Source organism: Taudactylus pleione, unplaced genomic scaffold (genome assembly GCF_031769625.1).
Source record: "Taudactylus pleione unplaced genomic scaffold, aTauple2 ptg000918l, whole genome shotgun sequence".
In the NCBI taxonomy this organism is placed as follows: Eukaryota; Metazoa; Chordata; class Amphibia; order Anura; family Myobatrachidae; genus Taudactylus; species Taudactylus pleione.
The window spans coordinates 3,210,994-3,232,568 of record NW_028285319.1 but is presented as its reverse complement, the minus strand read 5'-3'; the positions used below and the strand labels follow the sequence as shown (position 1 = coordinate 3,232,568).

General features: G+C 42.0%; 1 protein-coding gene across 1 annotated transcript in view; it reads left to right on the top strand.

The window, feature by feature from the left end:
- The window catches only part of PCDH15 (protocadherin related 15), a 1,543,840-nt gene that overhangs the window by 623,841 nt on the left and 898,424 nt on the right, over positions 1-21,575 (top strand). The window contains exon 8 of the mRNA XM_088459638.1: positions 10,697-10,867. Within this exon, the coding sequence (XP_088315764.1) occupies positions 10,697-10,867 (171 nt within the window). The remainder of the gene's footprint in view (positions 1-10,696; positions 10,868-21,575) is intronic.

The following is a 21,575-nucleotide window of genomic DNA, read 5'->3' as shown; positions in this document are numbered from 1 at the left end:
TCTTTTCCATAGAAGAAAGGTCCTTTTATCTGTGGTCTATGACTGCGCTGGTCATGGCATTGTCTGTTTGATGTATTATTAAATATGTTTCTGAAAGCATCCATATACAGCACTCTCTTTTGTGGTGGTACCTTATATTCCATCTCATGTACAGTACCATTATGTATGAGCTACAGTAATGCAATCTGTGTTCCCGTTTTTTTTTTTTTTAAAACATATGTCTGCATTACATACAAATTCAATCTGTGGGGAATTTTAAGATTGAAAAACACAAGCGCACATATTTACCTCAGTGAGCTTTCACTTTTATATCTTTAAGGGGGCCTATTTACCATTAATTAGGTATCCAAATTGCTGTGAGTAGGCACACTAAAGTACTGGAGCACTTCATTATTGCTCGATTGCAGGGACAGCTGCTCCGAAAATCAGCTGTCAGGGCCGGTGCGAGGTTTCCAATTGCCCTAGGCAAAGCTACAGAGCACCACCCCTGCTCCCCCCAATATATAAGTTGTATTCAATTGGTTTAAAAGGCACACGTCTCCAGCTTGTACTGTACCTTTAAGGAACAGCAGAAATGTAGAACCATTGAAGAACCAGGAGACGAATATGTGTTATATTTGTGTTTAGTTTATATATATATATATATATATATATATATATATATATATATATATAGTCAGGTGCATAAATATTGGGACATTGACAGAATTTTCATATTTTGGCCTCTATTCACCACCACAATGGCTTTGAAATGAAACAAACAAGATGTGCTTTAACTGCAGACTTTCAGATTTAATTTGAGGGTAATTACATCCAAATCAGGTGAACGGTGTAGGCATTACAACGGTTTCTATATGTGCCTCCCTCTTTTTAAGGGGCCAAAAGTAATGGGACTATCAACTCAAAAGCTATTTCATGGACAGGTGTGGGCTATTCCCTCGTTATTTCATTATCAGTTAAGCAAGTAAAAGGTCTGGAGTTGATTCTAGGTGTGACACTTGCATTTGGAATCAGTTGCTGTCGACTCTCAATATGAGAGCCAAAGAGCTGTCACTATCAGTGAAGCAAGCCATCATTAGGCTGAAAAATCAAAACAAACCCATCAGAGAGATAGCAAAAACATTAGGTGTGGCCAAATCAACTGTTTGGAACATTCTTAAAAAGAAAGAAGGCATTGGAGAGCTCCGCAACACCAGAAGACCCGGAAGACCATGGAAAACAACTGTGGTGGATGACAGTAGAATTATTTCCCTGGTGAAGAAAAACCCCTTCACAACAGTTGGCCAAATCAAGAACACTCTCCAGGAGGTAGGTGTATATGTGTCAAAGTCAACAATCAAGAGAAGACATCACAAGAGTGAATATAGAGGGTTCACCACAAGATGTAAACCATTGGTGAGCCTCAAAAACAGGAAGACCAGATTAGAGTTTGCCAAACAAAATCTAAAAAAGCCATTACAGTCATGGAACAACATCCCTTGGTCAGATGAGACAAAGATCAACTTGTACCAGAGTGATGGGAAGAGAAGAGTATGGAGAAGCAAAGGAACTGCTCATGATCCAAAACATACCACCTCATCAGTGAAGCATGGTGGTGGTAGTGTCATGGCGTGGGCATGTATGGCTGCCAATGGAACTGGTTCCCTTGTATTTATTGATGATGTGACTGCTGACAAAAGCAGCAGAATGAATTCTGAAGTGTTTCGGGCAATATTATATGCTCATATTCAGTCAAATGCTTCAGAACTCATTGGATGGTGCTTCACAGTGCAGATGGACAATGACCCGAAGCATACTGAAAAAGCAACCAAATAGTTTTTTAAGACTAAAAAGTGGAATGCTATGCCATGGCCAAGTCAATCCCCTGACCTGAATCCGATTAAGCATGCATTTCACTTGATGAAGACAAAACTGAAGGGAAAATGCCCCAACAACAAGCAGGAACTGAAGACATTTGCAGTAGAGGCCTGACAGAGCATCACCAGGGATGAAACCCAGCGTCTGGTGATGTCTATGCATTCCAGACTTCAGGCTGTAATTGCCTGCAAAGGATTTGCAACAAAGTATTAAAAAGTGAAAGTTCGATTTAGGATTGTTTAGTTTGTCCCATTACTTTTGGCCCCTTAAAAAGAGGGAGGCACATATAGAAACCGTTGTAATTCCTACACCGTTCACCTGATTTGGATGTAATTACCCTCAAATTAAATCTGAAAGTCTGCAGTTAAAGCACATCTTGTTTGTTTCATTTCAAAGCCATTGTGGTGGTGAAAAGAGGCCAAAATATGAAAATTCTGTCAATGTCCCAATATTTATGCACCTGACTGTGTACACATATATATATATATATATATATATATATACACACAATCCAAAGGCAGGCGGCACTCCAATCAATAAAGGCTCCACACACGGATATGAATCAACTTTTCGAGGGTACTTTATTCCCTCGTCCCTTTCATTAGTACCATTCTGATTTATATATATATATATATATATATATATATATATATATATATAAATCAGAATGGTAGTAATGAAATTTAAATACATTATATACGCCTTTCGTCTGTTAGAATAAGACTTCTGCAAGGGGAGAAGAAGTCTTGTTCTAACAGAAGAAACACGTTGGGACCCAAATATATTGGACCCTCACACTATGGACAGATAAGCTTTTAGAAACATTTTTTCTTGTACGTTGTTTACCTGCATTTATTTGCGGACATTTTTTGTGAATAAAACTGTGTTTTTATGGTTAAAGTTATTGGAGTATTAATATAAATATAGGGACTCATTGTAGTTCCATGAACTCCTAGATCACACAGTCATTATTGTTTGGTGCAGTGTAAAAACGATACATACGATGTTTTGCCTATCTTCTGTTTTTTATGTACTGTATGAATTATGGCTGGTCAGATGACTGAAGATTTTTTATTAAAGATAAGTGGCATTCCAACTGAAGTAATATATTTTCACAATTTATTTAATTATTCACTATTAGGCGATTGGGATTTTTTCACATATATCATTCAAGAAAGCACAGTTTATCAGTTTAATATAATGGCAGACAAGTAATAATGGTGCAGTAAAAGTCTGCAAAAAACTGATGATGGTACAATGGGGTCTTATCTCAAGGCTCCTCTGGCTAGAAAATGTCACACGGAGAGGCTTACTAGCAGCTGCCTGTAAATAAATAAACAAATAAAAGTAGCTTACTTCTGTGCAGCTATCTCAAATCATCCTGAAAGCAACTTAGTAATGCCGTCCTGGAGGAGATAGCTAGCTGCTGTGATACTGCACTATCCTTGTAATCAGCAGCACAGATCAGCGCAGGAGTCTGTCAGGAGACAGCCTCCAACTTTCAGGCTTCCTATTCCCCAACTTCAGCAGTGGTGTGGGCGGCTGGGTGCGATGTGCAGTGCTGGGAGCTTCTGCTCCCTTGTCCCCGCTTTCGATGATCATAGCAGGGGCGCCAAGAAATAAAGAATGACTCATTTTGTTGTTAGGGTGATTCAGAGTGCCGCCCTACCGGTGCCTGCGCCTTTTGGCAGCTGCCTAATGGTAGCACCGGCCCTGCCCACGGTCAGTAACACTGGTATAGAAGTAGTAGTGGTACTTACCCTTCCTGTGCTGTCTGACTGCGCATGTGTGACCTGAGGTCACACATGCACACAGTAAAAGGTGGCACTGTGCGGAGGCACCAGAGTGATCTGCTTGGTCCCTCTTCGCAACCACAGATCTCCTTCCCATAGGCAGGGCTGTAGAGAGCCGCAGCGGGCCCAGGTACAGGGGGGTGTGGCCTAATCACAGGAGGCGTGGCCACGCTCCCTCGGAAAAAAAAGTTTTGCAGCGCCAAGAAGTGAGGCGCTGTAAGCCCCTCAGCCCAGCGCAAAGCCAGGGGGGCGCGATCAGTGTGATCGCTTCCCCCCGCCGCAGGCAAAGGAGGTTGCTGTGGCTGCTGCTCAGCAGCCACGAGCAGTCTCCCTCTGCAGCTCAGCACACAGCGTGTGCTGGGCTGCTGCGAGAGAGAGGAGGGAGCGGCGCCATACCCGGGTCCCTGCCGGGCCCCTCAAGAAGCCCGGGCCTGGGTAATCTGTACCTGCTCCCCCCCCTCTTGGTGCCCCTACCCATAGGAAGGAGCATGTTGCTGGGAATGAACGCAATCATAAGATGGCATTGATTCTCAGAAGCAGACTCTGAAAACTGAAATTTTTTGTAGTTTGCTAAATATTAGGCGGTCCTATCAGGTCCCTAATAACAATGAACAGGCTCATTACGTAAGACATGCGGAAACTAGCATTTCTGCATATGTAACTGGCCCTTTACGGATAATGAATAAACCCCTAAAACACTTAGTAATATACATGGTGACCTCAATTATCAATGTAATAGGCATTTTAGTCTGATGCGGAGTTTCTAGCAGAATGGGCATTAATGATTTCCATATATACTGTACATTCAGAGCCATTCACATCATTGGAGAGAAAGAAGGGCAGGGGATATCATTTTCAGAGAGTAACAGTTGTTACGTATGCATAACACATATTGGGGTTTATGTTCTCAAATGAGCATGTCACAATTCTCATGTTCGCAAAATCTACTGCTGTTTTGGGTGCTTTCAAACTGTTCTTTTTCCTTCACTTTTCTTGTCTTAAAATTGACTGCATCAGTCTAGGGATCAGATGAGATGAAAGGGTGACACACACAGACCTTTGTAACATACCAGTAACTTAAGAGTTTTCATTCCCTCTCCCCCCTACTAAAGGTCTTTTTATCCCAAGTACTGTAGCTCATTGTATGTAGCCCCTTGTCTGACAACAGTGACTCTCCTGACATGGGGTCTGTCATCTAAGCTCTCGATACTGTGTTGCAAGTGAGAGAAAGAGAGTCATCTACAGCTTGCTTACCCCCTCTAGTTTATAATACAAAGACACTTTGTATCCTTTTATGGTAGACATTTAAAATAGCCATGATGAAGAGTGATTTAAACACTGCACATTTGTGTTAAGCCTGCTTTCATTTATTTTATTATTTTTTACTTACCTGTGTTTTGTATTGATAGAATGCAATGGGGAGTGGGATCACAGAGTATTACAGTGATAGATGAGGACAAAGGGTTGCACAGAAAATGTGGCCTAGGAAGGCAACAAATACAGTCTTTACATTGGCACTGCCACCTTAACAGAATCAGGGCCAGATTAAGGTTTGTGGGGGCACTAAGTGCAACTAACTTGTGATGGCCCCACCAATAATATTGACAAAATGATATACTGTGCCCTCTCCTTGTCTCCATGCTTTGTATCATGCTCATATTACAATACACTCCCTCTCCCGCTCTTCCATCTCCATATTGCGGTCCTTTGCCCCAGTGGTTAACTTACCTTTGGCCATCCTCTGTTTCCAGAAAACTCCCCAAGGATCCTAAATAGAGATGTCAAATCATTGATGGTTGATGGACATCAGTGGTTGAAGGTTTTGCTATTGATGGCAGAGGCACTGCGGTTCTTCACCATCAATGGTATAGAGCAAGGCAATGATTTTTTTTCCAGACACAGGGGCAAGCTTCATACCCAAGCTCCTCGACATACCATATAGCCCTGTCTTCCTTCCCTGATTGACCTGCTGTGCTCCACCTCTCATTTAGTCAGAGCCGCTGCCTGGTACTGTGTGTGAAAGAGTAGTGATGACCATCACTGATTTCCACTTGATTTCCTGCCATCATTGTAAACTACTGTACTAATGGTTTCCTGCCATCATTGTAAACTTCCAATAGAACCATTCAATAGCCATCCCTATTCCTCCTGTCTTCACTGACAGGCAACAATACAATGTTATTACATCATGTATACAATGCTTCCAAGAGCCAAACCTGGGAAAAGGTAGTGCCAGCAAGTCGTTACTGGGGTCAGGATGGTTGTGTCCTGTGTGGGCCCCTCATGTATGGAGGCCTCTGGATGACTCTCCCAGTCACCTTGCCTACAATCCAGAGCTGAACAGAATTCGTATTCAGTAAAATGTGGGGATTTTTAATCTCAGCTGGGATTTACTGTACACAGAACATAACTGTCAATGCTTGGCACAGGGGACAGAGGAGTCATTTATTCAATCCAATAACTGCCTTAATTATCAAGTAATGGAATTGATTAAGTTCCACAACAACAGAAGAGCCATTGGTTGCCTACATTTTCATTTAAAGGACCAAGTAATGAAGGATATTTGTCAAGATTAAGAATGTTACAGTAATTGTTTTTGTTTATGTATAGTGGAACAATATTTTGCTGTAACATAATCTTGTGCATAGTCTTCTACTAACTATTGCGAACACAATATGCAAGATGCATTTTCTCTATGTAGACATATGTATAATGACTGGCACTTAATACTATTAAGCTGCCAATGTATAATTGGATCAATGCCCTGAGAATGTCAATCAGTGTTAAAATAGATTTAATCAATGCCAGTAAGTTACTATGATCTACATTAATTCTCCCGATAGGTCTTTATAGAAGGATTTATGTGCCCTCACAGGCAAGCCGACAGCTGTGTGTAACTGTGTTTTGTCATACAGCACACACGCACCTTGATGAATCATGTCAAATTGAGACTTGGGAATAAATTTTAAGTCAAAAACATTAAAGAAAGAATGAACACATTCCAGGCTTGGAAAGTGATAGGCTCAAAGGATAATTCGCTCATGTGTAATGTATAAAAGGGAAACACACATTTGTTTAAAGTAGTGCTTATATATTTGTATAAATTGTATATTGTATTTATATAAATTGTACTTGCTACGGTGTGTAGCAAGTACAATTTTATTACATACAGCTATCGCACCCACACATACTTACCAGCTGCCATATGTTCTGTCCACTTCTCCAAGTAGTAATCCAATGGGTGTACCTGTAAATAAAAATCAGATACTCACCTTCTCCTATGCATGGATCATGTCCTCTTCTGTCCATGTAGTCATCCACAGGCTTTTTTTTACAGGTACCCTATGGACAATCTACTGCACAAGTGGACATGATGGCTTTTATTTATTTTGCTGTGGAACTACAGGTGCCCCGCATGCTGGTAATTGTGGTTCTTCAAGTACCAGCATGCAGGGGAGGCTTGCTGGGACCTGTAGTTCCACAGAGAAGGACACTTTTAACTGAAATTTTACTAACAACAATATAAACCCAGCACCCACCGGCTAGGGTTGCCGGGGATTGCCTTTATTGGGGGGTCCTCAGCTCCCCAGGGATCCCTGGCCTGGGCTGACTAGTGGTCAGGGGTAATGCTTTGGCTGTGGTAACGAGTGAAAGGGTTTCCTTGGCTGTGGCATTACCCCCCACCACCACCCCGCTAGAAAAACTTTAGTGCTGGTACCCTATGCATTTTTTTTACTGTAATTTCAGAACCAGGACTAGATCAGAGCCCAGTATTGCTTGTGCTAAATACAGGGGACCCCTACGTCTTTTGTCCCCTTTATTTTGTGTGTGTGTCTTGTGGTTAGTTAAGTTTCTTTTTTACAGCAGGGATATGGGTGCCTGCCGCCTGCTAGCACTTGTAGTTCAGACATGCTGGCATCTGTAGTTCCACTTTAAAAAACAATAGTTTCTAACAATTTTCATTAATATTACCCCCATACCCACAGCCCAGGGGTGCAGGAAAGAGCGCCAGGCTTCAGCCGAAGCCAGGGGTGCTCAGGAGAGGGGGATCCCACCACCTCCCCGGAGATCCCCGGCTTTGGCTGACTGGCTTGGGGTGATACTGCTTTGGTTGGGGAGACCCGGTGAAAGGGTCCCCTGGCTGAAGTATTACAACCCGGCCGGATTTGAGTCTGGTGCTGGTTTTAAAAATAGGGGGACCCCTACGCAATTTTTTCCCCTCTTTTTAAGACCAGGGCAGGCTCAGCAGCCTAGTGCTGGTTTTCAAAATGTTTGTTTTTTTCCCCCGCATTTTTAGGAACCAGGACTGGCTGAGCAGTCCGGGGCTGGTTAGGCTTTTTTTTTTTTTGGGGGGGGGGGGGGGGAAGGGGGGGGAACCCTACATCATTTTTTTATATTAACCCTTTAGATAGTGTTTACATGTAGAAACATACACAAGTCACACTAATCTGTGTATGTTTCTGCAAAACTTGCAGCTGAGTAGGTGGTTTACTTGAAACTTCAATTTAGCTGCGAGTTTGCTTCCATTACACCCAAGATTGTAATCTCAAATCTTGGTAACTTCCCAAGTGGTATCTTTTTCATGAAAAGTACTACAGAGTTTGGCCGATGGTGAGTTTATTCGAGTTTGCAATCTCACCCGAGTATATCAGTGAAAATAGATACATTTCACCCGAAGTTGCCTTTAGTAAATTTGCAAGTTGAAAACAATGCCTAAACTCACCCGAGATTGCAATCTCGGAACCAACACGAATCTTAGTAAATTTACCTCTAAAGCTGCATACACACACAACGATTTTTTTAATGATTATCGTTAAATGATATGGTTTAACGATAATTGATGGCAAAAATCGTTCACTTTCTGAGTCAAACGATGAACGATTATTGTTCATGCGCGTTCACGTTTGTAGTTTGTCGTTTCTAGTTTGTCGTTCAGTCAGACTTGTCAACTCAACGATTTTCATTAAGGGAATATGCAAAAATCATTTGTAGTTCATAAAAATCGTTCATGACAATTAGTAAATGAACAACTTTAGTAAACGATTTTAGTAAATTTTTTCAAGGGAAACAATCGTTTACTCAAATCGTTCATTAAATAAATCGTTGTGTGTGTATGCAGCTTTAAGCTTTAAGGTGCATACACACACAACGATTTTTTGAACGATTATCGATAAACGATATAGTTTATAAAAATCGTTCACTTTCTGAGTCAAACGATGAACGATTTTTATTCATGCGCGTTCACTTTTGTAGTTTGTAGTTCAGTCAGACTTGTCAACTCAACGATTTTCAGTAAGGGAATATGCAAAAATCGTTTGTAGTCCAAGAAAATCATTCATTACATTTAAATGAACATAGTAAATGAACAACTTTAGTAAACGATTTTAGTTAATTTTTTCAAGGGAGAAAATCGTTTACTAAAATCGTTCATTAACTAAATCGTTGTGTGTGTAGGGAGGCTTAGGGGTAAATTTACTAAGATGGGAGTTCTATTAAGAAGAGATGTTGCCCATAGCAAGATTAATGATAAGTAGAATCTGGTTGGTTGCTATGGGCAACATCACTTCTTAAATAGAACTCCCATCTTAGTAAATTTACCCCCTAGAGCAGGCCTGGCCAACCTGTGGCTCTCCAGCTGTTGTGAAACTACAAGTCACAGCATGCCCTGCAACAGTTTTAGCATTCCCTAATAGCAAAACTGTAGCAAGGCATTCTGGGACTTGTAGTTTCACAACAGCTGGAGAGCCACAGGTTGGTCAGGCCTGCTCTAGAGTCTTAGGAGGTCTCCCATCCAGGAATAAGCCCAAGCCCTTAGTGCTTAGCTTCCCACCCTAGACAGAAGAAGTCTTTCTAAAACTAATTGATGTAGTAATACAAATAACACTCCTAAAGAGTGATTACCAGAATACTTTCCTGCAGTTAACGTCATTGAAAGCTAGTAACAAACAAGAATTCAATTTAGCTAAACAGTTAACAAAATATTTTCACTACATTACTAATATATACATTCTTATGCAATAGTAATAATTCTAGAATGATAATTCAATAAACATGAGAGTACTTACAAAACTCAGTAATTTCTTTAGATATACAGTAAACTGCAGGATAAGACATTTCAAAACACAAGGACTATCCAAAGTATTAATATTAGCCAGGTGTACATCTGCTAGCAATAATATGTAATAGAATGTATCCAGGATACTTAGATGAAGAAAACAGCAATCCTTCTTAGGCAGCTTGCAAAGAGCTGGAACCAGGAACCAGGCAAGACATGGGATCCTGTGGAAGACACAGCCAGAAGAGAGAAACACACACAGGCCCAAGAGCTAGCACCTGATTAAAACTGCTGGCAAATAAATCACAGTCGACAAGGCAAATTCCCAGGCTGACATCATCATAACAGGTGAACAAGTCAGCAACCATTCCAATGATCCAGTCTAGACTCGACGAGCCGAGTACAGATATAACAAATATAAAAGGCTGGACTAAAATATTTTCAATGTATAATTTAATGACCACTAAGATTCTGACGCTCAGTGATGAGTGGGGTGCGTGGGTCAGTTGGTGTGGAGTTTGTATGTTTTTTCTCTGAATTTTGTGCAGGTTTCCTCTGAGTGCTTCAGTTACTTACAGAAATCTGAATCCACCTGGGTTTTGTGAATCCATAAAGATCTGAGTCACTGTTCTAATCTCATTAGGGATGTGAATAAATCCGAAATGTTTTATAATTTAAAAAAAAAAATCCAGATCCAAAAGCAAATTAAAACATTTGAGGCTGTTTGGGCAGGGACTCAGAAGAATATGATTTTAAAGTGTATTATTTGATGACATAAACTTAAAGGTTGTGGAGATAACAAATGTAGGACATTAATATTACTTCAGTAATCCATAGCTGTGCCTTTATCATTTTACTAAACACTTTACAGCAGTGTATTTGTTTAAAGCTTTGTAATATTTGACCTTCTAATTCTACTCATGGAAAACAAATTATATTATTTTTGTTGGTCAGAGGCGTTATTGTAAAATGTAGTTTTCTCATTCCCCAGGATCGTCCCCTCAATCCTAATGAAAGGAGGACAAGTACAACAACTTTGACAGTCGATGTTCGTGATGGTGATGACCTTGGCCCTAGATTTCTTCCTTGTGAACCAGTTACTAACACACGTGACTGTCGACCATTAACATACAGAGCAAGCCTTCCAGAACTCATCCCTCCAGTAAGTACTTATAGCATGTCATGTGATGTAAATTACCTTTAAATATTTTGGCAACCCAAACAGAAGATATATATATTCCGCAGAAAGGACTGGCACTCACTTAAATCAAGTCAATGGCCCTAGGTGCCTTCAGTAAGCAAAGGATATTCATCAAAGAAGACAGAAGCACTCCAGGTGTTTTTCAAAAGATATCAATGTATTAACATTTTCCACCGATGTTTCAGAGCCCCATGGCTCTTTTTTCAAGGTGCTCAATATACATACAAACAAGGTGATACAGACTTCTTACCTTAAATAGGTGTCTCCGTCCACTGACCTTCTGAAGACCGGGGTCGAGCGGGGCACCCTGCCCTTATGGTATCTGGGTGACCCGCAGCAATGACATCATCAAGGTGCTGCTAGGTGACCATGGTAACCCGGTGGAACTGTCTCCCCTGCCCCACGGACAGAGCACTGTGGGATCACACAAAACAATCACTATTGACATGGTAATAAATTATATGCAAACACATGCACTGAGCAACATACCTTATTAAAATAAAGTAATAACATACATTATACACTTACATTGCTACACAGCGTTTGTTCATATGTATGCAAGTATATATCTTACACACCAAACATCTCAGAAAATAGAGTGATCATACATATACTGTGTATCTGCATAAGAGGGAATCTACCTTCCCAAAGGACTGTGATGTAAACTCCTTTACATGTGACCACTTTACAAATGTTAAAATATATGTTATAATCTGCTACAGATATAACTAGACTACTTATTTGCCACACGACTGTAACCAGTGGACTGCAGGTCCAAATAAACAAAACAAAAAATAGCCAGAATGAAAGAAGTATGAATAAACTCCAATAAATGCCTTCATAAGCCAGCGATAGGGGTAAAGATTACTAATACGTTAGACATTACTCAGTGTGTACCTTCTACATAAGTAATATCCCCATGTCAATCAAGGCTAGTTAATTTGTAGCCAATACTTAATAACTCCTCTAATGTATATTGATATAGACAATACCAATCTGGCAAATTATAGATCCTCAAGTATATTTTTATGATCCGGCACTCGCATGGCGAATTTGACTTCTGCAATGCCCGTTTGTGATATCAGCAGTCACCTAACACCTGGCATGTGAGTGATCTCCTGTATCTATCTTTTATTTCTATCAGCACAGCAACCTGCCCCTCTCTCATCCTGTTTCTTATCTTGGAAGAAACGGGAAAGCAGAAGGTGCCAGGGCATCTCTGTGCTGTACTGTTTCCACTGCCTACACACTTAAACCTGGATATACCTTTAACTATTTTTTATTTTGATATCAAATCTATATGTGCTACAAATATCTCTAATATGCTGAGATACGTTTGTTTTTTGATTGCATAAATTGGAATAAGTTACTGTTGATTTGATGATTTTTTGTATCATGTAACAACATTTGTATATTAATGTTATTGAACTTAAAATATTCTGATTCAAGCCTCTCAAAGATAGAGAATGATTATATCATTATGTAGAGCAATTTAGGCTGTTTTCCAGTAAATCCATGGACTCATTATAACAGTGGAATCCATATATTATTATATACCTGTTAAAAAAGAGGTTTATTGGGAATAGATTACTATTTTTATATTGATTTGTGTCTCCACAGCTACCATGTATTATACGCTTTAAATAACCTTGATTATTTCGCTACTAGTGATCATTTATGATAATCCATTTTCATGTTTAATATATATGTGTGTTTGTTTGTTCTCTTGGGTGGACTCATTGTTACAAGAAAGTCTATTTACCCTTTATTTTACAGATTACAATTAAAAGGTATGTTTTAATATATAGAATATCCTCCTATATCGATTCATTATTAGATTAACCTTATATACTAAAGAGTGCTCCCAAAAACAGGAATTCCTTTTTTTGTTTTAGCAATCTGCTAAAACTACCCCTTTTTGAGAAATTATAGATCCTACCAAAAACATTCCAATTTAGTTTTTAATTAAGTCCATACGGTGATATGATGTTCAATTGGTGGATCCATTTAGCTTCAAGCCTCAATAATTTTTCACCTCTATCACTGACCCTAAGGGATGTTGGTATATGGTCAATAATTAGATGTTTGAGAGAGGCTGGTGAATGTCCACAGTCCAAAAAGTGCCTTGCCACAGGTTGGTCTGAGGTTTTCTTCGTCAGTGCTATTTTTATAGACGAGTGATGTAATGCCATTCATTCCCTCAGGGTTCTAGTAGTTTTATCTACATAAAATAACCCACATGGGAATATGATAACATAGATATATGATGATGTGCATGTCAGCACATGTTTAATGTTGTATACATTATCCTTATAAGGATGTCTGAATGTAGTACTAGTAATCATATGTTTACAGGTTGTGCAATTGAGGCATTTATAGAAATCTATAGAAATTAGATGAGGGAGTAATCGCATCTGTAAATCCTGTAATGTCCATGTGGACAACAATAACTCTGATGTTCCGACCACAGGTATAGCACGCCATAGGGGCTTTATTTCTAAAGCATGGAAGAACCTTATTGGTGGCTATTATAGGCCAAAGGGCCTTACTAGCTCTCTGGACCACTGAACTTGCTTTATTGAATTCCATCTTCTAGGGAATTTTCTCTTTTTGCTTGTTTAATGATCATAACACAAATTTGTTGATAATCTTATCTATACAATTGTTTGCGTAGGGTCACTAGTAAATCTCGTCACCCGCAACATTTGTGATTTAGGTAAACCCCTTTGAGGGGCTTTGGATGGTGACTGCTTGCAAGTAATAGGGTGTTTCTGTCTGTTTTCTTCGTGAAGACTATTGTATGAATCTTACTATTTATCAATGATACTTGTATATCCAAGTAATTTAATGTTGTTCTACTATTCTGGTATGTCAATTTGATTGGAGAATCCACAGACAGGGGTGAGATGGGGGGGCAGGTACAAATTGCCCAGGTTTGCTGGAGGGGCCCAGCAGGGGCCCGGGCCGGGCACCACTTCCTCCCCTTACATGGCAGCAGTCCAGCACATGCTGCTGTGTGCTGGGCTGCACTGGGAGACTGCTCGCGACTGCTAAGAAGCAGCCACTGCAGTCTCCTATGCCTGTGGGGGGAGCGATCAAGCTGATCACGCCCACCACTGGTTATGCGTTGGGCTGAGTGGGCTCAGAGCGCCGCCCTCCTCAGCGCGCAGCGGCACTTCTTGTTTTTTTTCTCGAAGGGGGGTGTGGCCACGCCTCCCGCGATTAGGCCACGCTTCCTTTACCTGGGCCCGCCGCGGGCCTGTCCACAGAGTAGATATATGACATCAATTGCAAACAGTTGCTTACCTCCAAAGGAGATAGAGGTCATCTATATATCTGGTATACATTAAAATATATTGTGTAATCAGGGGATCATTGAAAACCATGTTCTTTTCTTCTTTAAACATAAAGACGTTCGCATACGAAGGTGCCATGTTATTACCCATCCACATCCTCTTAATTGTTTGTAGAACTGACCATCATACAAGAAGTAGTTTCTTGCTAGTGTAAGTTGCAATAGCATCATAAATAACTCAATGTCAATATCCCTCACTTGTTGGTCTTCCAGAATGGATCGCATTGCTGAAAGTCCCTCCGTGTGGGGAATTGAGGTGTACAAACTTCTTATAATCATGACGCAAATCATTGTGTCAGGTGACACACCTGTGATATACTTCAGTGTTAGTAGGAAACTCATAGGGTCTCATTCAGACTCGCTTGCAAGCGTCTATGCGCTCGCAAGCGTGTTAATGTTGAGGCCCGGCGCACACGCAGCAGCTGCACTGCGTGTGCGCAAGCCCCGGGGTGAGAGAGAATTTCTCTCACTCTGGGACTCACTACAAAAGGGGCGGCTGTCGATGGTGATCGACCGCTCGCCCCGTTTTGTAGGCAGGCCGGGGGGGTGGTTACACAAACGGAGGCGTTCCCGACAGAACGCCTGCCGATTGGGGGCGGCCCCAGTGACATCACTAGTAGAGCCGAAAGCTCACTCGGGCTTGCGGTAGACCACAAGGGTCTCGTTGCAAGCCCCGATGGTCACGATGGTCTTGACCATCGCAACCATCAACTTGGGCGCTCGCTAAAGCTGAGGGTGGTCACCCACAGCCTAGCGAGCGGCCAGAGGCCGGCTCAGAACTTAGAAGAGGCCGCCCTCATTCGCATTTTGCTAGCGCTTCTGAATGAGGTCCATAGTGTACTTAATGTATGTTGGTTGCTTCATCACACTTGGTTGTAATATACAATCTAGAGACATGGACACTGGTTTGTATAGAGAGTTGCATGCATATATATATATATATATATATATATATCCAAATGAAGTCAAAGTGTGCACTCACCAGACTTCAGAAAAAAGCAGTATTTATTTCAGAATAACCATATGGTACAAGCATGCTATCCCTTGGTAATAAGGAGTAGAGAATAAGGGCCTGATTCAGAGCCACTCACTAGATGTGATCGCTCGCACGATGTGTATGCAAATTGCGTAGACAGTGCTACCGCACAGCAATGCATTAGCACGCCCAGTATTTCTTAGAGCGCGATCACATAGTGTATGCAGACACCCACCAGCCTGTTTTAAGACGCCCACTTGTGCACGTCATGTCCAGGAAGTGCATGCAACCATCGGTACATCGGGTAACATCGGATGCTATGGCAGCGCTTGAGGTTGATCATAACCTGCCACAAGCACTGCGAGCACTTCAGTTTAAAAACAAGCCAGGTGACGTTTACTGTGATGCTGTCTTTGAATTATGCACACCTCTAAAACACTGTTGAGATGCTCAGGCACGCCTGCGTTTGTACCTCCACTCCCCCATTTTTAATGGCCAGCCCCTGTTACCACCTACAAACTGCTTCCCCTGTCACTCATTCTGCTGGGCTGTCTATGTGCAGAGAGCAAATGCATTGTGAACTTTCGCTAAGGTATGCGCACGCGCACAATGCATACACACTGCATACCATCGACAGCAGCGAGAGTAATCATCTTAGCAAGCAGGTCTGAATCAGGCCCTAAGTTCCTTAAAATCTAATAATGTTAAGTTACAGTATACCTAAATATACTAAAATTATAGTTTCTCCTGTTGTGTGTGTTAGACTGAAATAAAATATGGTTTCAATCTCGTGATCTTTGGCGTGTGCACAGAACATTTCATTAGGGAGTGCATCCAGGGAAATCTCTAGGGATATACTCTGTGCCGAGTGTCTATAGTACCATACCTCCCTTTGTCATCATGTCTCCCAATCTTCTCCATATCATGTCTCATCCAATAAACCCCATATCATTATATCCCCCATCCCCCCAACTCCATCACCTCACTTACTAAGACACACACTATTCAGATGCACAGGGATGTATCGTATTATGGGAGTGATGTGGGTGTGTTGCATAACTGGTTGCAAATTCAGACACTTAATAGCTTACACTGGAGGCCAGAGCCGTAACTAGACTTTTCGGTGCCCTGTGCCAGAGAGAGCATTGGTGCCCCCCCATTTTTTAAATTGGGACATAAGATAGTGCACCTGAAAAAAGGCCATGGCCTCATGGGGAAGGACCAGAGGAGAGATATGGGAGGCCAGGATATGCTTTGGGATAAAAGAAGAGGAGGCTACAAGTGAGAATGATAATTAACAGGAAAATTGACAGGCCCAAACCGTGCCCCCAGCCCTGCGGTGCCCTGTGCCATGGCACTGGTCGCATCACCCTAGTTACGGCCCTGCTGGAGGCCATACTCTGATGGAAAATCTGCACTCGGCATAAGTCTGTGTCCAATGGTAGTGTCTAAAGATGCACTTATCGGGTTTGTTGCTTTTACATATGCAGAAAGTGAGCATCTGGGGGGCCCTGGAGAGGGGGACCCCTTTATTGGGTGGTAACCTTCCTCCCCAGGGTTCCAGTGAAAGAGTTGCCCCCGGCTGTGGCATTACATCTCCGCTAGAAAGAGTCCAGTGCTGGTTATGGAATATACAGGGGACCCCGTACTCATTATGTGCCCTGTATTTTAAGAACCTGGAATGGCTCAGCATAGCCCAGTGCTGGTTCTTAAATTACAGGCGGGACACCTACGCATTTTTTTCCCTGTATTTTAAGAACCAGGACAGGCTGAGTTTTCATAGGAGAAAATTCACCGGTACTCGCATTATGTAATAGCCTCGAACTCGAGACCAGACTAGTGATGATACAATGTAGTAATACTCATATGGCGCCAATGTGTCCTCTATTGACTATGGGCCTGATTCAGAGCCGGTCGCTATTTGCGGTCGTTCGTTCAAAAAAAAGGGGTGGCTATTCAAATGAACCGTTCGCTCTTTGCGGTCTGTTCACGCATCTAGGTCTGAACGAGCTAACAAAACTTGCGGTCATTTTTTGGCCTTTAAGCACGCCTGCGATCGGATCTCCACTCCCCGTTTTCAAGCACCTTCCCCTGTTACCACCCACAAACGACTCTTTCTGTCACTCAAATTATCAGGCATTCGCTATTTTGCGAGCACATGAATTTCGACCGCACTGACTGGTTCGCGCATGCGTATAACGACCCGTATGCATGCTCAGTTGGGCAAACATCGCTCGGAGTGAACGAGCGCCCGCTTATGAGCGGCTCTGAATCAGGCCCTATGTCATAGTCAGATGCGAAGAGGTGTTTTATCTCTGCAAACAGTATACAGGTTGAGTCTCCCATATCTAAATATCCCCAGAAATACGGAATTATTTTGGCATGACTGAGATAATGAAACCTCTGATTTTTGATGGTTCAATGTACACAAACTTTGTCTAAGGTACAAATGATTAAAAATATTGTATAAAATTTCCTTCGGGCTGTGTGTATAAGGTGCATATGAAACATAAATGAATTTAATTTCTGTACACAAACTTTGCTTGAGCCACAAAATTATTGAAAATATTGTATAAAATGACCTGCAGGCTGTGTGTATAAGGTGTATATAACACATAAATGCATTCTGTGTGTATATTTGGGCCCCATTTTCAAGATATTTCATTATGATATGCAATTATTCCAAAATACGGAATATTCCGTTATCCAAAATGCCCCTGGTCCCAAGCATTTTGGATATGGGAGACTCAACCTGTATATGTTTTGCGCACTGGATCTGTACGCAGGGTGTCACACAGTTTGTCACTGTAACCGCTTCTACTGTATATCCCAGTAACCTCCCGAAGACCAAAGGACTCCAAAGAAAGTTTTGCTTCTCTTCAGGTGAAAAAACGCTAACTCGTTTTTGCTCTATAAGGAGCTTTTTCAAAGAGGGATATGTAGTCACAAGAAGCAGCTCCCAGTCTTATTTCCCCACAACAAACAGACAAAAACATGCATAAGGGATAACGTAGTCCGGAGCCATTTATTCTGATAGTTTCTGATTAGACTATGGGAGGAAATTACAGAACTCGGATGAAACCCATGTAAACACAAGAATAACATACACACTTTGTATAAAGAGAACACTTGTTGAAAAATGATCCGATGGTCCAGTGGTGCGACAGTGAAACTATGCACTCTGCTGCCTTATGGAAAAATTGCTTTCAAGAATTTCTGAAGTGAATCTCAGACCAAGGGGATTTGTACGTTGTGCCAATCAAACTGAAAATCATTGCAGCAAGTTACTATAGCATTGTTCTGTTTCTTTTAGCACATATTTCACAACATTGGACAAAAGGTGGGACAGACCAAGTATAAAATTGATGGCTTTGCAGGTGTACAGTACTTGCACTGCGATCACCCCAAAGAAGCTGCTGTTTCTTCCAATACAGAGTATATTGTTCTGAAATGTGCACAAAGACATAAATAAGAGTATAGACTGAGTTTTTATTATAATAAATGATGTGATTGATGCATGTTATCATGTCACTTCATTAGGCTTCAAGTGTTTTTGTAAGTGAACATTTGCACAGTCTCATAGACTATTTCAATGAATTGAAAATGCACAATAAACCTGATGGGGGGATTCAGTAAGAATTGAAACCCTCAAACCTCAGCAGATGCAACCAGAGTGAATTGTTTCTACATGTGACAAGATGACGAAAATATACAGGGCAGAAACGTATGCATAATTGCTGTCTTTCATAGTAGTTTTGATTGACTGATGTTGTTTCTTAGGTATATTGGCCAAGTAGCATTACGTGGCAAATTATTGCAGTGTGATTATTTTATTTCCTCGTTTATCTCTTATGTTTTTAAAGTCATCAGGGATGTTGTACTGGGAGATTTTCCAAAAGTTCCTTCTAGTGGTAGTCAGGGCCGTATTAAGAGAGGAGGGGGCCCGTGTGCAATCTCCGTCCAGGGCCCCCTTCTCTCTACCCAGTGGCCAGCAGCGCACTGAGTGCAGCAGTAGACTCTAGTGCTGTGCCAGAGTCTACAGCACATGCAAAGGTCACCAGGGAAATGGTGATTTCCATACTGCGCGTGTGCAAAATGCTGGCAAATGGTGGCAGTGGTTGCAACCAGGCAGCTAAGTGTAAACAAATTATTTGTTTTAGTTAAAGGTACACTAGACCTAATCTTTAGACAGAGCTACGGAACACACACACACACGCACGCACACACACACACACACAGCTCTGTGCTGTCTCCACTGAGCTGCCGGGATCCCTTACTGCCAGAAACATGTAACTGCACTACCCCCAACCCGACCAGCTAAAATGCGCTACTGTGCATGTGAGGCTTGTTTGCTTGTCTTCCAGCTCTAAACTCCATTGAGGGAGGACGAGCCTACTGTATGCATGTCTCTCCTGTGTGGAGAGTGTGAGCAACATACAGAGACTCTGCAAGTAAACTGTGTCACCACTGCTGGGTAATATACCTGTATTACATAATCCACTGCCACCACTGGTGTACTGTACTACATTATTACTGCATCAGCTGCTTACATTAGATAGTGGTATTGAGTATCTCCATAAACCTATGTTTATGCCTGCATGTTCCTGTGATTTGATCCTGTGTTACCCCGCAACCTGTTCTGCCTGGTTAATAAACCAAAATAGTCATCCTGTGGACTGGCCTCCATCATACACTGCTGCCAGCTATACCAACATCTATAGGTTCTGCCAATAAGTTCCTGGTCAAGTACTCATCTGCTTTCTGTTTTGCTTTTGATATTTACTTCCTTGGAATTAATTGGGGCACAGAGTGGTTTTATTTATCTGTGAGTGTCAAACACACAGTATTTATATGTGTGGGTATCTATATATGTATGAGTTTGTCTGTGTAGGTCCACCACCCACAGCAGGTGTATTAGTTAAAGCAATATGGAGAGACAGGGAGTCTGCATGAGCTAAGTCAGCTGGTAGTGAGACTGAGAGCTAACTGAAAAGAGTTGTAACAACTACCTGTGATGAGTGTCACGACCAGGGTCTCTCGGCATGGTAGTCGACGGTTAATACCTGTGAGGACGCTATGGCAAGGGGCGTCTGGCGGTGGTGCCTGGTGAAGAGCATTGGCTGTGCGTGGTTCTGTGGGGGCATACTGTCACTCTGGTCTGGTTAGGCCTGGGGGTGCTTCCGTTCCGTTCTGGCATGGGTGCCGCCATCTTGTCTCTGGTCAGGTGACCTAGTTGCCCTATCCTGTTGCGTCACATGCTCCTCTCTGACCATTCACGGCTGAGCACTGGGGATTTAAGGGAGTTCAGAGCTCCCTTGCATTGCCAGTGCAACGTGTTGCTCTGTGAGAGCTGAGAGAGAGTGTTCCTGTGCTTAAACATGTTTATTGGATTAATTGCCTAAGCCTGCTTTTCCTAACCTGCTCCAAACCCTGCTGGATTCCCCTACCTCCTCCATATACCTTTCTACCTGCCTGAGTACCTGAACCTGCTGTTTCCCTGCACCTTGTTTCATTTCATTCCCAGCTGGATTTCACTACCTCTGTCTGCATCAGCTACAGCTCACCAAACCTGCATTCACTTACAGCTCATCAAGCCTGCATTCTGTTTTAGCTCACCATACCTATACTGGACTGTTCTGCCTGTCACTACCTGGACATTTGTTCATTAACCCTCACAACAGTTATCAAGTGCACTTTAGTGCTATACCTGGACTTTTGTTTGCCACTCCCATGTCTTCTCAGTCCCTTATTAAAAACCCCACTTTTTAATTTAAGTCTGCTCCTGTGTCTGCTTCTATCACCACCCCGGGCCCACAGCAAATTCAGAACCTCACAGTGAGACTGTTAAGTCAGAGAGGAAGGCCAGAGTGGTAACTGATTACCATGTAAGCAGAGTAAAAAGAGAGTTTTAGAGTAGTGAAGCAAGAGATTGCTATAGTGGAGCAGCTGCCATAAGGTATTCTTGCAGAAAGTGACCACATACTATCTGTATAGAGGAAAGTGACTGTGAATTAATGTGACTTCCCATTGAGTAGGATTCCCATTCATCCAGTAAACTATCTTCACTGCAGAATCTGAGAGGATCACTAAATCAGGAGCCCCACACACTAAGGCAGATGTTCCCCAATTCATGGCATTATTCAGCAGGGATCGCAATTGCAGCCACATACGCAGAACGGTCGTGTGTGCGTACTGCGCATGCACATATACAACCCAGCGTGCGTGAGATAGCATTGCGATCGCTCTGCGATCACTCATAAAGAAAGCCATGACAGAGTGAGTGACGGGACGTCAGCATTTGGGGGTGGTAACTTGGGAGTGGTCGGAGAAATGCAGGC